An 18,558-nucleotide genomic window follows, 5' to 3' on the forward strand; every position below is an offset into this window, starting at 1 on the left:
TTTTAAAAATATGTATTTTATTGACTTCAGGGAAATTGACTTCAGAGAATCATCAATGATGAGAATCACCCATTGCCTGCCTCCTGCACACCCCCTACTGGGGATGGAGCCCGAAACCTAGGCATGTGCCCCTCACCGCCAGGCTATCTGATCACTTTAAAGCCACCAAACTCTTGGCTAGACTTTCTAAAACAGCGGTTGCCAACCTTTTGGACCTCACAGATCGTTGTATAATCTGGTTACTTTTTTGCTGAACACCTGGAGCTCCCACCTGTCTACAGAAGCACTTGGAATTTTGAGAGACAGTATCTTTCACTTGGGGTATGGGGCCTTTCAGTCTGCTGTTGATATGCTGAAATTTGTGTCCTTGTTACTATGTTGGTTCTTCATTTGGAGTACTCCACCCCTTCCCACATCATCACATATAAATCTTGCTTGCACTTACCACCAGGTCAGATGCCACGTTTTCCTAAAGTATTCCTTGATTTGTCTACCCCCAGTAGAAGAAATCTCTCCTCCAGATTGCCTTATTACTTTGTTTCTCTTAGATTCCAGTACAGATTTTTACTCCTTTACTAAACTTAAAGACTCTTTGAAGTTAGAATCATTGTTAGAGTTTCTTTTTCTAAAACCTTTAAGACAGTGTCTGGGACATGATACATCATTAGTGGAGAAAAGGAGCAAATTCGAAGCTCTAATCCAGAAACCTCTTGAACAGAACATTAAGGAAGCGGGACAGCTGTTAGTTCTAGTCTTTTATCAAAGAACCAGGACCCAGTTGTTGAGTTGTAAAATCAACTTAGTGGGCTAATGCTGGTGATTTTTATAATAAAATAGAAAATATCAAAGTGTATATTTTATGTTAAAAAAGATCAGTATTCATCACCTGACCAGAGTGGCTCAGTGGTTGAGTGCTGACCTATGAACCAGGAGGTCACGATTCAATTCCTGGTCAGGGCTCTTGCCTGGATTGCTGGCTCAGATCCCCATTGGGGGGCGTGCAGGAGCCAGCCAACCATTGATTCTCTCTTATCATTGATGTTTCTATCTTTCCTTTCCCTTCTTGGGGGGGGGGGGTATATATGTAAAAGATAAGTATTCATGAAACTTTTGTTTCAGTTACTTTTTTAATGTTTGATAGGAAATGTGTTTCTTACTGTGAATTGTGGTCAAAGAAGTTTGAAAGCTTCTATTCTAGACTTTTCCTGCTAGTGATTGTCAAATAGGATAATTTTGAGGGCTTTTACATGCTTACAGTTGACTCTAGAAGTTTAAGCTTTAAAAATATGTGTGGGTCCACATAAAATGTATTCCTAGTAATTAGCTACATTTCAGGTTCTGTGCCTTGAAGTGGAAAGAAGAGAATTTTCATGCTAGCCAGAATAAACACACACTCTCTGAGGAAAAACATTCAAAACTTTGAGTTAGAAACAAGAGCTAGACAGACTAAATCTGGCTGACTTAATTTTGTCAGAATCTTGGGCAGAGTAGCACTTGAGGAAAGACAATGTCAGGTTTATTACAGTTCTGTTATTGGTGAGAGGACTAGATCTTGGTTCTTCTTGAAGGAAAGATTTGGATCAAGAGACAAAGTGCAACAAAGCCAGCAAAAACACACTTAGGACAGTGAGTCAAGGAAGGGCATAGAAGTAACAGGAGCGTAGGCTGCGCTGCTTTGGCTCACTGAGAAGTCAGAGAAAAGGGGGCCTCGGAGACAGGTTTGGGGGCTTAGCCTGGGACAAGCTGCTGCTGCTCATTGCTCCCCTGGTTGCATGTCTCACTGGGTCTCTTACAAGGAAGAAGAGGGTCAGGGAATGGTGGGGGGGTGCTGCCCTGGGGGCGAGCAGGCACTGGATCCTTTGTGTTGAGGGTATTTCTCTCTCTTGCAGGTGGGAATCTCAGGGGAGGGTCTCAATAGAATCCTCATCCGTTTTCCAGGTGTGCTCTTTCATGGTCCTGGTCTCCACTGATTGATCAGCGCCAGGGCAAGAGGTCATTAGTCGGTGGAGCTGGTCCTGAGGCTGCCATGGCATGCTTGTCTGGTTTTGCTGCTTTTCTGGGCCTGGAGCTGAAATACAACAGAGGCCTAGATGCTATCTTTAGGGAGGAAAAGGTCAGGAGTCTAAACCACATAACTAGAGGTATGAAAAGTCGGGGAAGGAAAGGTTACCCTGGGGGTGAGATTCTTTGTTTTCCCAGTTTTGCCCCTTGCTAGGCATCCAGGGCTTTCTGCCCTCAGGAGTTTCTGTACTAGCCCTTTGTCCTTGCTCTGCTCATGTCTGTCTAACTGCCTATAACAGTTCTGCTAACTGAAGCTCACAGCAGTAGGACATAGGGCTTCACTGAAGCTAGTTGTGTTACTGAATTCACCATTAGCAATCTCAATATCATGTTCCAGGATGAATCACTTTCACATTAATATGAGAAAGGATTGCTATTAGATTTGAAACTGCTCTTTTTTTTACCCTTCAGAGTAGAGTAGATTTAAATGTTTTTAATTTGGAGCAGTTGTGTTATGGAATAAATTAATTAAGAAAATCTGCATGACCTGTTTATTAGTAATTCATATGCTATTTGAGTAAGATGCAAATTTCTGGAAATTAGTGGTCAAGAAAAGAATCTCATACAATAAGGGGATTTGGGTTAGGGGAGGTGTGGAAACGTAAAGGACATTTCTTCATGATACTGTGGACGAAAAGGAGTCACATGCTAACCTGACCAGCTCAGTGAAAGTCTGCATGGTGGCCTTGCAAACCCAGAGAACTAAAGTAACCACAAAGAATGGTCTGAAATTAAAACTTTTTTAACTAAGAGCAGTTTATGGTGGGTAGTCATGTCCTAGGCCCGTATCTTCCCTGAAAAAGGTCAATCTTTACCTTAACCGAGCCTGTCTATTGTCTTTTTGCATCTACGATAACACATCTTTGGATGTCAAAGTAATTCTCCCTTTTCCGGACCCCTCAAAGCACAGGCACCGCTCTGCAGAGGCCACACGTCCCCTCAGTGTCACTGAGTTAATTGTTGACTGCTAACTATCCCCACCCACCTATGTAAAAGAAGCATGTGTCTGTCATTTTCCTCTTTATCCCCGTCCCAGAGGTTTCCCCCCTTGGCTTTCTCCCGCCTCCCTAATCTAGCACCAATGGATTTCATGTAACACACATAAGTCTCCTCTTTTGATTATAATGTAAAATAAGGTGCAAAACTACCATTCTCCGGATCATTATCTCAGTCCCTTGAGATTCTGCTTCCCCACAATTGTTGACAGTTTGGGCTCAAATAAACTCACAAAAATTTCTCACAGGTTTAAGTGTTTCTTTTCTTTTTTTTTAAAAAAAATATATTTTATTAATTTTTTTACAGAGAGGAAGGGAGAGGGATAGAGAGTTAGAAACATCGATCAGCTGTCTCTTGCACATCCCCCACTGGGGATGTGCCCGCAACCAAGGTACATGCCCCTGACCAGAATCTAACCCAGGACCCCACAGTCTGCAGGCCAACGCTCTATTCATTGAGCCAAACCGGTTAGGACAAGTGTTTCTGACATTAAATCAACTTTATTAATTAACTTTGAGATAAACAGTTAGATACAAAGGGTAATTATTTTAAATTTACGTTTGGATGAATTTGGACAAATTTATACACCTATGTAACTACCACCACAGTGAGGATATCAAACATTTTCATCATACCCTGGCTGATATGCTCAGTGGTTAAGAGTGTCAGCCCTTGGACCAAAGGGTCGTGGGTTCGGTTTCTGGTCAAGGGCACATATCTGGGTTGCAGTTTCAATCCCTAGGTCCTGGTCATGGTGCATGCAGCAGGTAACCAATTGAACAACAACACATTTTCATCACTCCAAAAAGGTCCAAGCGCTCTATCCCAATCAACCTCCCACTTTCCCCTTCCTCTCTTACTCTCACCACCTCCTTCTCCAGTCCCAGGGAACCACTGATCTACTTTCTATCTCTCGATTACTGTTGTCCTTTCATGGTTTAAATAAATGAAATCACATCTACGCTTTTGTATCATGACTTAATTCTTTAGTCCTATTGTGTGCACTGCAGTTAGAAACAAGATAGAGTTTAGGGAGATTGTTTACTTCCCTGGCAGAGCCACTTAGCCTGGTTGAAAACCTGATTTTTCTATACTGTTCCCAGTGTCTCTTTGGAGCTGACTCAGTCAACCAATTCAGAAGAGACTGATGTAGAGATCAGAGTGCCATTTTGTCAGTGGGTAATGAGAAAATAGCTATCAAGTTTACTTGTGTTGCTGATTATATATACTCCTTATTGGCTAATCTATATATATGTAAATTCAAATTAAAACTACATATTTGCTTGGTGAGTATTTCATTAGAGCAATGGTAGTGAGTTGGAGAACTCTATGACCTGGTACGTGATGCTGTGATGACACAGTCATCCTATCCTTTATGGCTCTTCTATACTATATACCATTTTGGTTATGAATGATAAGCTTAATTTTTGTTAAGATTTTTTTCTTTCAACATTTTAGTATAAAAATGTTCAAACTCACAGTAAAGTTAAAAGAACTTTACAATAAACACCTGTGTACTCACTACCTAGAGTCTACCATTAACATTGTACCATACTTGTCTTATTCATCTTTCCACCCATTCATCCATCAGTCTTATTTTTTGATGCATTTCAAAGTAAATTTTTTCCATCAATACACTTCTTCCTAAATACTTAGATATGCACTTGAATATATTTCTATTTCTTTCACAAAATATTGAGACACCTTGCAAGTGATCTCATCTGTTATGTGTGGATTAATAGAGTGGTGCCTTGCTTTGCTGTTAAAATGTGCAGTTTAGTTCTCTCACATATAATCTTATTCACTTTTTAGGATTTATGAAGGCCTAGAGAAAAATAGAGAAAAAAGATTTATCTGCATTTTGTTTATATACCTGTGCCTCCCCCGTATTTCCAAGGAAAATTTCCCTTAAATTTTTTAATCAAGTCTTTATTCATGGTTCTCAAATATCACTTCAATTTACCTAATTGTGTCCTTATTTCAACTGTTAAAGTATATGAGAATGGTAAATTTGGACATGGACTAGCTATTTGATGATATTACAGACTTATTTATTTTTTAATGTTTGAATGACATAGTAGAGACAATATCATTGTTATAAAATGATAAAGAGAAAAGAGTCCCTTTAGAGATAGATGCTAAAGTGTTTATGGATTTGGGGAATAATACGGTGTCCGGGATTTGCTTCAAAATAATCCAGGGGATGGTGGAAAGTGGTTGAGATATATGTGAAACAAGATTGACTATGAGTTGAGAATTGTTGAAGTTAGATTATGGCTATGGGGGTTTATTATAATGTTCTCACTACTTTTGTATATATTTGAAAATTCCCATAATAAGTTAAAATTATACAATAAAGGGTGGCATGTTATTAGGCATTCAAATTCAAGACTAGAAAAAACTTAAGGTCTTTTTAGAGAAAACCATAGCCATTTAAAATTTTTCCTTATATTTAATCTGTAAAGAATTATTTTTGGCATTAATATAATTAATTTTTATTTCTTGCTCTGGATTAAAATGAAAACTCCTAAATCGTTTCTAGGGCTTTCTTACTTGGCACAGCGTAATGGAGATTTTGATAAGAAAAATAAATGTTTGGCTTCAGGTCTGGGTAATTTACTTACTAAATAATAAACCCTTAAGTTTTAAATATGTAGGGAACTAGAGTAACATGTTTGGCTTGCAACACGTGTTATAAATTAAAGAACTGTTTCTTCTCTAAAGTACATGTGCAGACTTAAAAATCAGTGTTAAATAAGCCTGTGACAAAGTGATATTATAACTCATGAGTATTTCTAAGGTACAAGTATTGCTTTTTTATTATTGAAAGGTAAGATTGCCAGTGAAATGACAAAAAGCATTTTTAAAACATGAAATAGAATTATGATATTGTTGTCATGATTGTACCATGTAACCCTAGTTAAAAATGACACTGCATAAACATTTTCTATTTTCTCATGCTGATTTCTTACAAATACAGTGATAAGTCTCAAAGTTAATCATCTGGCATAGTGTAATGACAATCTCTACTCTTGTTTTTCCCCAACATTTCTAATAGGAGTGCATCTCACAGTCTTCTATAATCTCCGGAGTGAAGTTCCCTGTGTACAGGATTCTAACTTGGAGGGACCATGGAGCAGTATACAGCGAACAGCAATAGTTCAACGGAGCAGATTGTTGTACAGGCTGGATCGATTCAGCAGCAGGTATGGAAGTAAAACTGCTTTAAATGTCACAGCAATGGAGCTGATAACAGCACTACTCAATTGGGGAATTATTTCAGAGATCCCTGATCTTATAAAGAATGGATCTAATGACTTGTGCTAACGAAGTGCTTTTGAAGATTAAACTTGTGATTTCTCTGCTGTTTTCCGTGTTCAGAACTCTGTATCCAGCCTGTGACCACTGAGAATTTGCTCTTCATGGGAGCCTGGTTTAATGTTTTTATTGATTTTAGAGAGAGGAATGGAGAGGGTTAGAGACATAGAAACATCAATGAGAGAGACACATCCATTGGTTGCCTCCCACAGGTCCCCCACCGAGGACAGAGTCCGGGAATCAAACTGGTTACTTCCTGGTTCATGGGTTGAAGCTCAAACACTGAGTCACACTGGCCTGGCCTGGCTTAAATTGCCCCTTTTTATCTTATTAAAAGTCAAAACACCTAGTCTGTTTTCAGATGGAAATTTGGAGTTTTTGTTTTCTCTGGATTCAATTTGGTTGTTTTTCTACTTGATTAAGCTAGTGTGTGATCTACTAAGGTATTGGCCACAATACACAAATCAAGATAGTCAGCATCTAAGAAGTCTACTGCTGTTTGACTTGATCCACTACAGTGCTTATTCTGAAAAGTTCTAGTTTACCATGAGGATAATAGACAGCCATTCTTCTGGATAAACACATATTAGAAAGCAATCCCTTAATTAAATGGGTTACTTTCGTGAATTTATACACAGCTTACATTTTCTGATGCTTTATAGGTGGCTTTATTTTAGTGAAACTTCTCTTGAGGAGAAATTACCATGTATCAATTTAACCTTAGGCCAAGATTAGGAGTATTTTGTTTCTAAAATGGATCTTAGATAATATAGAAAAGTAGTTTGTAGGGAGGGCAAAGGAAAATTTGATGGTGAGTTCTATCTAATGATCAAGGGAAAGAGCTACTCTTCGTTAATAGAGAAGTTATTTAAACTCCTTTACTCATCTTTCCTTCCATGTAGCTGCTGTGGCTCTGGCAGTTAACTTCACCTGCCTTTTTTGTAAAGGGGATTCCATGAAGGGCCCTTGTTCACACCCATGCCCTGGTGGGTGAATTTTTGTTCTGTCAGAACTTGCCATCACAGAACATAAAAATTAGGTTGAAATTGCTTCTAAGGTAGTCCAATTGAGTAGAAGTAATCCTAGTTTGGGGACATGGGAACAGTAACCTCATGAAAATGATTTTGATTCATAGTGATTGCTTTTTTCTTCCTTTCTGATGATTGCATTTAAGCCCCAGAAATTTTTCATTGTAGCTTCAAGGTTGTTAAGACCTTTGTTCTTGTGAACTCGTTTGAGGAAATAAAAAAAACACATTAAAATAACATTGTAGGCAAAAGAATCAAATACCTATTTCTGGAGGGAAGGACTGCATCAACAAATTTTGTTTTAACAATAACAACTGTTCTGACATTTTTGAGTCATGGGAGTCTGTTTTGAGTTCCACTCTGGGGACAAAGGGCTAATATCTTCAGTCCTGCTACCTTCAACCAAACAGCTTCAGGATAGGGAGTCTGTACAGTTTGAAAGTTCTGTGTAGGGTGGGGTTGTTGAAAGACATCTCTCCCTCCCCTATAAGAGGTAAGGTGATCTCATGCCTTGAACCATACATTTTATTCCTGACACGTTTCAAGCTCTTCCTGTTCCTGTTCTCAGCAGCAGGGTGGTGTCACTGCTGTCCAGTTGCAGACTGAGGCCCAGGTGGCATCCGCCTCAGGCCAGCAAGTCCAGACCCTCCAGGTAGTGGTGCCCTCTCTGATTCTCTGTAAGCACTGCATGAACTTCTCCTTTCCTCATGTCTGGTGCTGTTTGTGGTAGGATCTCAAGGAGGAATGGCAAAGTCAGTTGCATGTTTTTGATGCTAACTTGTCTTTGAGACTTATACCATGCCGGTTTTCTAATGTTTCATGCCAAGTCATGTAGTGACTCCAGTGTGAATTTTCTGAAAACAGCATTTGGCTAGTACGTTTCTTTGGGAATGCCTTGGAAAGAATTGTCATAAGGGATAGGAAGAAATTCTTACAAGTGACATCAAAACCTATTTAGAGTTCAAACTCTGTGTCAGATTGCAAGATAAAATTTCATGAACTTTACTATAATAGTAGAGGAGAAAATATGTGAACATTAGCTAGGATAGATTGTTTTTATTAAAAGGGTAAATCAGGTGCAAAATAATCATTGTACTTGGCAAGTTTTATCTAATCACTAAATCTTGTTAATCTCTTAACTGCTGCCTCTACTATTTTCTGGGGAAATAGTGACCTGTTTTTTATCAGATCTGCAGAGATTATCCCATTATCCCATACCTCTAGATTGGACATACCTGGGATAGATATACTTTCTATAGGTCTTACGTGTTATAGCCACGATAAGAATTCTTACTTAACCAATGCAGTTCCCTAACATGTTGGCTAAGTTAAATATCCAAACTTGGCGTGATATTTTGGCCAGCTCCAATATAAGATCAGGAGCAGGAGCATTAGTCTTTTCTGTGTCTGTAGGTTACTTTGACTAAAATGACTGTGTTTTTGAGAAACTGGTAAGACTTCGGTGCCCTATCTTTTTTTGTCCACTAAATGGAAATAGTTCAAAATAGGATCTAGAATGTAGAACCGCTAAACATCCTGCAGTTAACTACCCCTTATTGTAATCATTTTACTTTACCGATTCAGCCCCACCCCCACATCTGTCACCCACAGTGTTTGATGATGCCAATTCTGAACATAAATTAGCCTGAAAGAACATGAACTTGTAGGTTCTCCCAAACTATAAATCTCAGAGTTCAGCAGCTTGTATTTATGTTTTCATGCTTACTTCATCTTACTGATGTATGAAATAATATTGTCATTAACCACTTGTGGAATGGGAATGTAACATGCTCTTAACTGTATGGCTTTTTGTCTGATGCATGTATCCTTGCAATCATTCATATGTTGTAAATACAAGTGGGCTTCTTGGAGTCTCAAATGGTTTATTATGTGCACTCACAGCATGTCAACAAGGGGAGAAGTTAAGATGACAGAGATCTAGAAAATTAATAGTTACGCCTTAAAACTTGTATTCCCTACATATGTAGATTTTATTTAAAAGAAGTGGAGACAGTTTATGGAAATGATAGAAACTATTCCTTAAAGGTCTCATTATTTTGGAAAACTTTAAATAGTTCTTTTAGTTATTCATGCAATAAATATTCTGAAAAAAATCTTTTCCTGCTAGAACATATGCAGACATTGGTGTAACGGGAGATTTGATTTGGGGTGGGGAAGTAAGGGAAGGAGAAAGCAGGGGAATCAGATTGTAAACTTCTTAACATTAAACTGGAATTTCTCAATGAGCAGTTTCACAAAAACTAGGATTTCGAATATTTCTAAAGATTCTGGAACTCTTGGGAGGGGGTGTTTAATATCGAATTTACTCCTCTAGGTCTGATTGATAATTTCATTTGAACATTTTTTCACTGGCATTAAGAATGACTATTTTAGTCATACAAATATTCTTTTGTAATATTATAAGTAATTCCTCAAAGATAGAATCTGAAAATGAGTTTTTGACTTTTAGCTATTCTATTGAACATTCACTCCATTTCACTTTTTAAGTGGCTTATTTTTGGCTTCTAGAAAGCATTCTATTAGCTAGGTATTTTTTATTGGAACTCAAAATGGTACAACAGAGCATTTATAATGGCCTGCCTTCTAGAGTTTTCTGTTTATTCATGGGAGCTTCAAAGTTGGAATTTTTTTTATATGCTTGAGTGCTTTGTATAATTTCCATATTTGTCATTGCTTCTGTTAAAATTAAAATAATTGCAGGTATTGCAGGGCCCAGTGCGAGGAATTCCATTGCAGATACTACAAACTAATCAGAAAATATTTCTAGGCAGTTTTTAGTCGTGGGATCTTTTCAACGACAACCAGACTAGAATTCCCAGAATATAAGGTGAAGAGGGTAAAATATGTACATTTTATTTATGCTTGAGAAAGGGTGTTCTATATAAAATTACAGAGTGGCTTGCTACCCAGCCTCCTGTATTGCTGGGTAGTTTGATTTACTCCCTCCAGGTTATTTAGAATTTGCATTTAAACATCATCACCGCCATTAGCTACCCTTCTCATTGCCTCCTCTTCAGCCCTCACTAGAGATCATCCCCGGATATTAGTCTAAAAAGGCAAATAGTCTTGACATTTTGTTTAAATGCTTCTTATGGAATTAGCCTATATTTGGTGATAAATGCCTTATATCTGTTGAGACTTCCCAAAGCCTGGATATACTCCATTATATCTGACTTTAAAGTATTCAACTTGGCCTTTAGTCAAAAATACCAAAGATACTTGAAGAAGATAGGACTTGAGACTTATTATCATGGGGTCTCTCCTGCCTTTCCCCCCTCTAGCAAGGCAGCAAAATAGTTCCAGTAATTGTCTTTTAGTAAAAACCATTTTGTGTCTTACGTTATTTCATTGTACTTACTTTATTTCATTCTAGGTCCAGGGGCAGCCATTAATGGTGCAGGTCAGTGGAGGCCAGTTAATCACATCAACTGGCCAACCCATCATGGTCCAGGCTGTCCCTGGTGGACAAGGTCAAACCATCATGCAAGTACCTGTATCTGGGTCCCAGGGTTTGCAGCAGGTGAGTGGTGCAAAAGTGAACACTTTATGAAAAAGTGTTTAGACAGAATGTCAGAGTAGAGGTTTTTATAGAATAGTTATTACAAGCTATTTGACAGTTGATATTGTTGCATTTAATTGCTTCCTACCCTCTATTTAGTCGATAGTCCACCTTTGTAGTACCAGCGATAAAGCAGAACTAGACAGAAATTGTACATCTCTGGTAAGGACTAATTAGGCATGATTTTTGAATCAATGTAAAGAACATGAAGAGATGGGAATCTAGTTTTATAAAAGTAATTCATTGAGTGAGCTTTGTTGGCATTTTATGTCAGTAAGGGAGGAAATTTATAATCTGCTTTGGGGTTCTTGTTTTTGCTCAGAAATGCTATCCTTTTCATTTCTTTCCATGTAATTAATAATTTGAATCATCTAGCAAGTAATGAAAAAAAGATATTTCGGTCCATACACATCACACACACCTTACACTGTATTTGGAGCAAAACTTAATAGCCTTTTTTTTTTAATTGAAAATAAATAATATTTCTCATAGGAACTTAGGAAAAGAACAAAATGAGCAAAAAGTAGGTTAAAATTAGTGAAGAATAAAACTAACAAAAATGTAGAAAGGGTAAATAAAAGCTGATTCTTAAAGAGATCAATAAAATAGATAAATCCACTGGAAAGACTGATTCCAAAACAGAAAAAAAGGTAAAAAGGACAAAAAATGTAGAAGAGATTAACAGAAGTAGGTAGGATGTTGTTACATGCAACTCTGGATATTACATGCAAATATTAAAAGTAGAGGGATTTTTATCAATTTGGCAAAAATTAAAAAGAATTATTATATCCAGTTCTACAATGGGTGTGGAGGAAAGGATACACTCATTACTTAGGTAATTTCAAATTCTGAAGTCATTTTGGAAGGCATCTTACTCTTAAATATGTAAATCTATCCCACTTTTGAGAATCCTATAGGATGAAAAGCATTGATATATAGGGAGAAATGTACAAATACAGTTATTGCAGCATTGTGCTACCAAAAGAGCTGTATTGTAACCTGAATGCCTATTTATAAGAATAAGGAAGTGGTTGAATAAGTCATACAATATTCATATGTGGAATATTATGTTGTTAAAAAGGATAAACTGTTGACATAGGATGGTGGTTAATACTGACGTACTTCTGGTGAAAAATAATTTGCAGCGAAACATATACTATGTGATATTTGTAATTAGTAGCCAAACCCCTATGTAATATATGTGTTTGTTAGCATGGAAATGGGAATGAGGAAGAACTATTAATTTTTTACTATATAGATTTTGTTTTAATAGTTAAAGTGATCTCATTGGTGTCTTAGTTTCTCTGCAGGAATTTAATACAAGTTGAAAAAAGCCCTGATCACACTGCTTGATAAATCAGACTGCTAATTTCTCCACATTACTTTGTTTTTTTGTTTTGTTTTGTTTTTTCAAATCTTCACCTGAGATTATTTTGTCCATTGATTTTTAGAGAGAGTGGAAGGGAGGGAGGAAGGGAATATGAGAGAGAGGGACAGAGAAAGACAGAGAGAGAGAGACATTGATGTGAGAGAGAGACATCAATCGGCCAACCTCCGCCCTGCCTACTTTATTTTATTTTTGCTTTTATAGGTAAGATTACTATAAATTTATTTGAGCATGATAGTTTTATTTTCAGTTGAATTCTTAGGGTAGTTTCTTTGGAGTAGGAAAATTGCTTGGCGAAGGAATAGGAACATTTTTAAAACTATTGGCATATTTTTGCCACAATAGAGTTGTAGTTAGGATTAAAAATAGTTTCCACATTTCTTCATGAATAAATGTATGAGGCTTTAAATATATTTTCAGTATGTGTACTTTAACTCTTTTTCACACTATTTCATTTCTGTCCTTCTATTGCCTCCTCTTCATACCCTTGCCACAACTCCTTTTCCTCTCCTGAATGGAGACCGTGTGATACAGCGTTAGGAGCAGTGTGCTGGGCATGCAGTGATCTGACTTCATTCCCAGGTCTGCCGTTAAGCAAGCTTTCGTATGTCAGTTTTCTCATCAGAAAGTGCAGTTTATATCAGGTGATTTCTAGGGTTCATTCCAGTTCTATGCTTTTATGATATTTATTTATTTACCTACCTTTAAGAGTCTCTGACAGGGTTATTTCATTCTCCTCCCTCCAAGCAGGACTGTATGTAACTAATCAAACCAGGGGTCCTCAAACTTTTTAAACAGGGGGCCAGTTCACTGTCCCTCAGACCGTTGGAGGGCCGGACTATAGTTTAAAAAAAAACTATGAACAAATTCCTATGCACACTGCACATATCTTATTTTGAAGTAAACAAACAAAATGGGAACAAATACAGTATTTGTATTTGCATGTGGCCCGCGGGCCGTAGTTTGAGGACCCCTGAATCAAACCATCCTAGAAAAATTCTTTTCTGTTAACATATATAAAGCTCTAGGTAAGATCCCATAGCCTTTCTTAGAATGCATAAAATTTCAATTCTTTTTTAGAAGAGTACTTCTTACTCTTTATTATATTGGATCCTCTATTTTAGAATTCCAGTGAGATCCTATGCCCTCTTCTTAGAAAAGGTGTAGATGTCCAGATAAATGGAACATTTTGCATACAATTTTAGGTTAGGATCCCTGGCTTAATATAGACAATGGAACTGGAATAGAGAGTCAAGAATAGTGGAAGTTGGTATATAACAAAAATAGTACAAAATAGCAGTGAATAAATTGTTTAAGAATGAAATAGATATATAACGTGGATGGACCTAAAGGGTATTATGTTACGTGAAGTAAGTCAGACAGAGAAGGAATATATAATTTCAGTTATATGTGGAATCTAACAAACAGAAACAGACTCATAGATACAGAGAACAAGAGATGATTGTTACAGGTGAGGGTGGCAGGGGAAGGATAAAAAAAGTGAAGGGGATTGAGAGGTATACACTTCTAGTTATAAAATAAGTCTTGGGGATGTAATGTATGACATAGAAAATATAATCAAGAATATTGTAATAACTTTATGGTGACAGATGGTTATTAGACTGACTTATAGTGACACTGTATGTGCACTATGTTGTACACATGAAGCTAATATAATGTATATCAACTAAACTTTAATTAAAAAATGATACAGAAAATCTCTACCTCATACTATATACAAAAATACTTGTTAAAGATCTAAATGTAAAAAAGCATACTGGGAAACCTTAGATTCTCTTTACAGGAGAATTTTCTTTATGCAATGGGGTGGAGAAGGATTTCTTAAAGACATTTTAAAAAATTTGATTTGACTAGAGTAGCCCCCCCTTATTCGTGGGGAATATGTTCCAAGACCCCTACTAGACGCCAAAAACCACGGATAGTACCAAACCCAAATGTTAACAAGAATGGATGAATAAACTGTAGTATAATTATGTAGTGTGATACTTCATGCCACATAAAACGAATGAACTAGTTCTATTTTAACTGACTATATATTGAAAACAATGTTAACTAAAAAAGCAAATTGTAAAAAGATACAATATGGTGTCATTTATATAAAATTTATAAACTTATAAAGCAGCACCATATACTCTTATGAATATACATGTATAAAATATGCTCTGTAAGGAGTATCAACCAGTTTTAATATAGTGATTACCTTTTAGTTGGGAAGGTTAAATGAAGCAAATATGGCAGAATACTAACTTGTTAAATCTGAATATTGACTGCAGGTGTGTCTGATAAGTTAGTCTCAATTTTTCTGTATGTTTAAGGACTTTTTATACATTTTTATACAATCCCAGCTTAGAGTTGGAAAAGTTGGAAATAACTTATATCCACCCCCAACATTTTCTTATAGAAAACTTCATAGACAAAAAAGAGAAAACTTTGATAAATCACCACACCCATCTTCAACATTTATCAGCATATAATCAGTCTTCCTAGTTTCATCTGTATTTACCTACTGTCTCAAGAATTATTTTGAATATATAAAATGTCATTTCATCTGTAAAAAATGCTTTAAAAATAATGTGACCGTGCCAGCACTATCATCTTTAAAAAACTGACATTGTTACTATAATACCCAGTATCAAGACAGTAGTCAGAATTCCCCATTGTTTCATAAGTGGAAAACAAATTCTCTCTCACAAATAATAGCCAAACAGTCCCTAACTGGTTTGACTCAGTGGGTAGAGCGTTGGCTCAAGGACTGAAGGGCCCCAGATTCGATCCTGGTCAAGGGCATATACCTCGGTTGCAGGCTTGATCCCTTGGCCTTGGTTGGGGTGTGTGTGGGAGGCAACCAATCGATGATATTTCTCTGTCTCTCCCCCTTCCTTCCACTCTCTAAAAGTCAGTGGAAAAATATCCTTCGGGTGAGGATTAACAGACAGACAAAAAAAGCAGAAGAGGACTTCTGTTTTATTGTTTTTTCCTCTTCACAGCATTTTCCGCTTTCTAGAGGAATGTGGATAACTAATACTCCAGGACCAAAAGATACCAATGTCCGTAGGGTACTAACCTTTCTTTGTATTGTCTTCCACAGATACAGTTGGTCCCACCTGGACAGATCCAGATCCAGGGCGGGCAGGCTGTGCAGGTGCAGGGCCAGCAGGGCCAAACCCAGCAGATCATCATCCAGCAGCCGCAGACAGCCGTTACTGCTGGCCAGACCCAGGTAATTCCACTAGCTCTGAACACAGCACAGCTGATTTAGAAGGGTCAGACAGCTGAGCCATATATTTCACATGTAGTAGAAATGTGTTAGAAAACTATCATTTTTTTTTTTTTTTTAAGAAAAAGACTAGCCCTGGCCAGGTAACTCCATTGGTTAGAGCACCGTCCTGTACACCAAAAGGTTGCAGGTTTGATTTCTGATCAGAGCACATGCCTGGGTTTCAGGTTTGATCCCCAGCCAGGATGCATACAGGAGGCAACCAACCAATTGATGTTTCTTTCACATCAGTGTTTCTCTCTCCCTTCCTCTCTAAAATCAATCAAGACACATCCTGGGATGAGGATTTTTAAAAAGAGAAAAAGACTACATGGCCCTTTGTGGTATTTTAGAATCTCTTATATTGTGTTATAATTTCTTTCCTACAGACGCAGCAGCAAATTGCTGTTCAGGGGCAGCAAGTGGCACAGACTGCTGAAGGGCAAACCATCGTTTATCAGCCAGTTAATGCAGACGGTACCATTCTCCAGCAAGGTAAGTATGCCCATTCATTTCCGTCTACTTTTGGGGGACTCATCTTCATCCCTTGAGCAAATGATGCTTCAGAAATTTTGTGGTGATCTCTACATGACATATTTTTGAACAAAAAATAAGATTTCCTGTAAGTCTTCATTGATTGTTATTAGGTTCTTGTCACCAATACATGACCAACATCAATTCCATTTGTAGGAATCCCTAAGTGGTTGTTAAAAGATTGAGCCTAATGAGGATGTAAAGTACAGCATAGGGAATATAGTCAGTGATATCCTAATAACTGTACGGTGTCAGATGGGATCGAGGTTTATGGGGATGTTTAATTACTCGGTGTACACCTGAAACTAATATAATAATGTATGTCAACTGTAGTTGAAAAATAATTTTTAAAAAAGGACTGCTCATAAGGATTATATAAGCTTTAAGCTTAACACTTTCTAAATAGAAGATTGGAAATAGGAGTTGTTGCTTAGGTATATTTTTATCAGGGCCACTTCTTTGTTAATTTATTCCAAAACCACTTATTATGTGCCGGTTATGTATGTAGAACTTTGCTAAGAAAGAAGAGCTCAAAGAAACTCTAGTCTAACAAGGGAGACATACAGGTGAACAAACAAACATAGTGCAGAATCCTATGGAGGTATGTTCTAGGAATAAATAATGCATACAGAAGGTAGAGAAGAAATAGGGCTTGAGAGGAGAATGTATTTCAGAGAGGAGGAGATGGCTCAATCTGAACTTAAGAGCTTTTGGAAGCATTTGTCTGATAGTTAAATCCAAAAAGGACATCTCAGTTAGATTCCGTGACTAAAGGTTTGACTTGTGATTAAGACTGAGCAGTATGTAAGATCCAGTGGATGCAGTAACAGTGTGCTTTTGTTATGACTCAGGAGAGGGCCTGAACTGGAATGAGCACTGGCAGGAACTCAGGAAATGGTAAACACATTCTCCTCGGTGCTGATGTTGATAGTTTGGGGACTTGGAATGCTTGGTTTAAGCTTTAGACCTGCGACTGGCTGATTCCTTGTCAGTTTAGGATGAACAATTTATAAGTTTATAAAATTTCCATCCTGAAGCAGATTGTTGATATGTACAAAAACTGGGTATAGCTATACTCAGACTGACCCATAGAAGTGGAAGACTGCAAACTGTCTCGCCACCTATTGAAAACTATTATTGTAATGCCCAGGAAAGTATCCATTTCAAGGATAGATTTATTCAGAGCTATAACCGAGAAAGTTAATAGAGTTTCAAAGATTGTGATTACATGGGTTTTATATAGTAAACCAGGCAGAGAGTGGGTAAGTGCTTTTCCCCCCCTTATTCAGTTTAGTATGCTTTTCCAGGGTGAATGAGTGTGTGCCAGATAGAAGAGGAACTAACTGTGTTCCCTTCTTTCTGTGTACCTGTTTGTTGTTTTATGTTTTATTTTCTTAAAGTTACAGTCCCTGTTTCAGGCATGATCACCATCCCAGCAGCCAGTTTGGCAGGAGCACAGATTGTTCAGACAGGAGCCAACACCAATACAACCAGCAGTGGACAAGGGACTGTCACTGTGACACTACCAGTGGCAGGCAATGTGGTCAATTCAGGAGGGATGGTCATGGTAAGAATACTGATTCTTCACCTCACTGTTCTCATCTGTAATTTCTTTTTCTACATATCTATCTGTCTTTGCAAAATTCTTGAACTTGCAATTTAATGTCTCTCATAAAGCTTGTTAATAATGTTGACCTCTTGGCATTGAGATTGATCCTTAAGGCACTTACAGAGATCTGCTTTTATAATAAACACTAGAGGCCCGGTGCACGGGGGTGGAGGGGTCCCTCAGCCCTGCCTGCACCCTCTCCAATCTGACCAGTCAGACAATCCTCTCACAATCCGGGACTGCTGACTCCTAACCGCTCACCTGCCTGCCGGCCTGATCACCCCCTAATTGCTCCCCTGCTGGCCTGATCGCCCCCTAACTGCCCTCCCCTGCTGGCCTAATATGATAGTCCCTAACCGCCTCTGCCTTAACCCCCGCCACTGTGGCTTTGTCCAGAAGGACGTCCGGAAGATGTTTGGTCTAATTAGCATATTACCCTTTTATTAGTATAGATTACAATGAACCATAATTCATTGTGAGGACCTATTAGTGCCAGGTACTATTCTTGGTGCTGGAGATATAGTAGTGATTAAACAGATTAAATGTATGATTTTATGTGATCTTATTCAGAATTCAAATAATGAAGGGAGAGTTAGGCTGCTGATCTTTGGCAATTGAAAAATACATTGTGTCTAGTGGATGAAACAAGAAATAAGCTAAAAATTAGGTTATAATAAGAGAAACCAAAAAAATGTGTGATATAAATACAGTGAGAAGATAGGGAAGGAAAGTTGGATGGTATGTGAAAGCTAAATCCTCATATGTCAA

General features: G+C 37.7%; 1 protein-coding gene across 11 annotated transcripts in view; it reads left to right on the top strand.

The window, feature by feature from the left end:
• NFYA (nuclear transcription factor Y subunit alpha) overlaps nucleotides 1-18,558 on the top strand; it is a 29,230-nt gene that overhangs the window by 2,322 nt on the left and 8,350 nt on the right. Inside the window, exons 1-7 of one of the 11 annotated variants that reach the window (XM_014446024.2) lie at nucleotides 96-321; nucleotides 6,116-6,263; nucleotides 7,972-8,058; nucleotides 10,798-10,944; nucleotides 15,480-15,611; nucleotides 16,037-16,142; nucleotides 17,582-17,748. In XM_014446024.2, the coding sequence (XP_014301510.1) occupies nucleotides 6,189-6,263; nucleotides 7,972-8,058; nucleotides 10,798-10,944; nucleotides 15,480-15,611; nucleotides 16,037-16,142; nucleotides 17,582-17,748 (714 nt within the window). In that variant the 5' untranslated portion in view covers nucleotides 96-321; nucleotides 6,116-6,188. Of the gene's footprint in view, nucleotides 1-95; nucleotides 322-1,977; nucleotides 2,142-6,115; nucleotides 6,264-7,949; nucleotides 8,059-10,124; nucleotides 10,252-10,797; nucleotides 10,945-15,479; nucleotides 15,612-16,036; nucleotides 16,143-17,581; nucleotides 17,749-18,558 lie in introns of those variants that run through there. The other 10 variants (XM_014446019.2, XM_023744884.1, XM_023744885.1 and 7 more) reach the window with 10 other exon arrangements.

This window comes from Myotis lucifugus, unplaced genomic scaffold, assembly GCF_000147115.1.
Source record: "Myotis lucifugus unplaced genomic scaffold, Myoluc2.0 scaffold_496, whole genome shotgun sequence".
Taxonomy (NCBI): Eukaryota; Metazoa; Chordata; class Mammalia; order Chiroptera; family Vespertilionidae; genus Myotis; species Myotis lucifugus.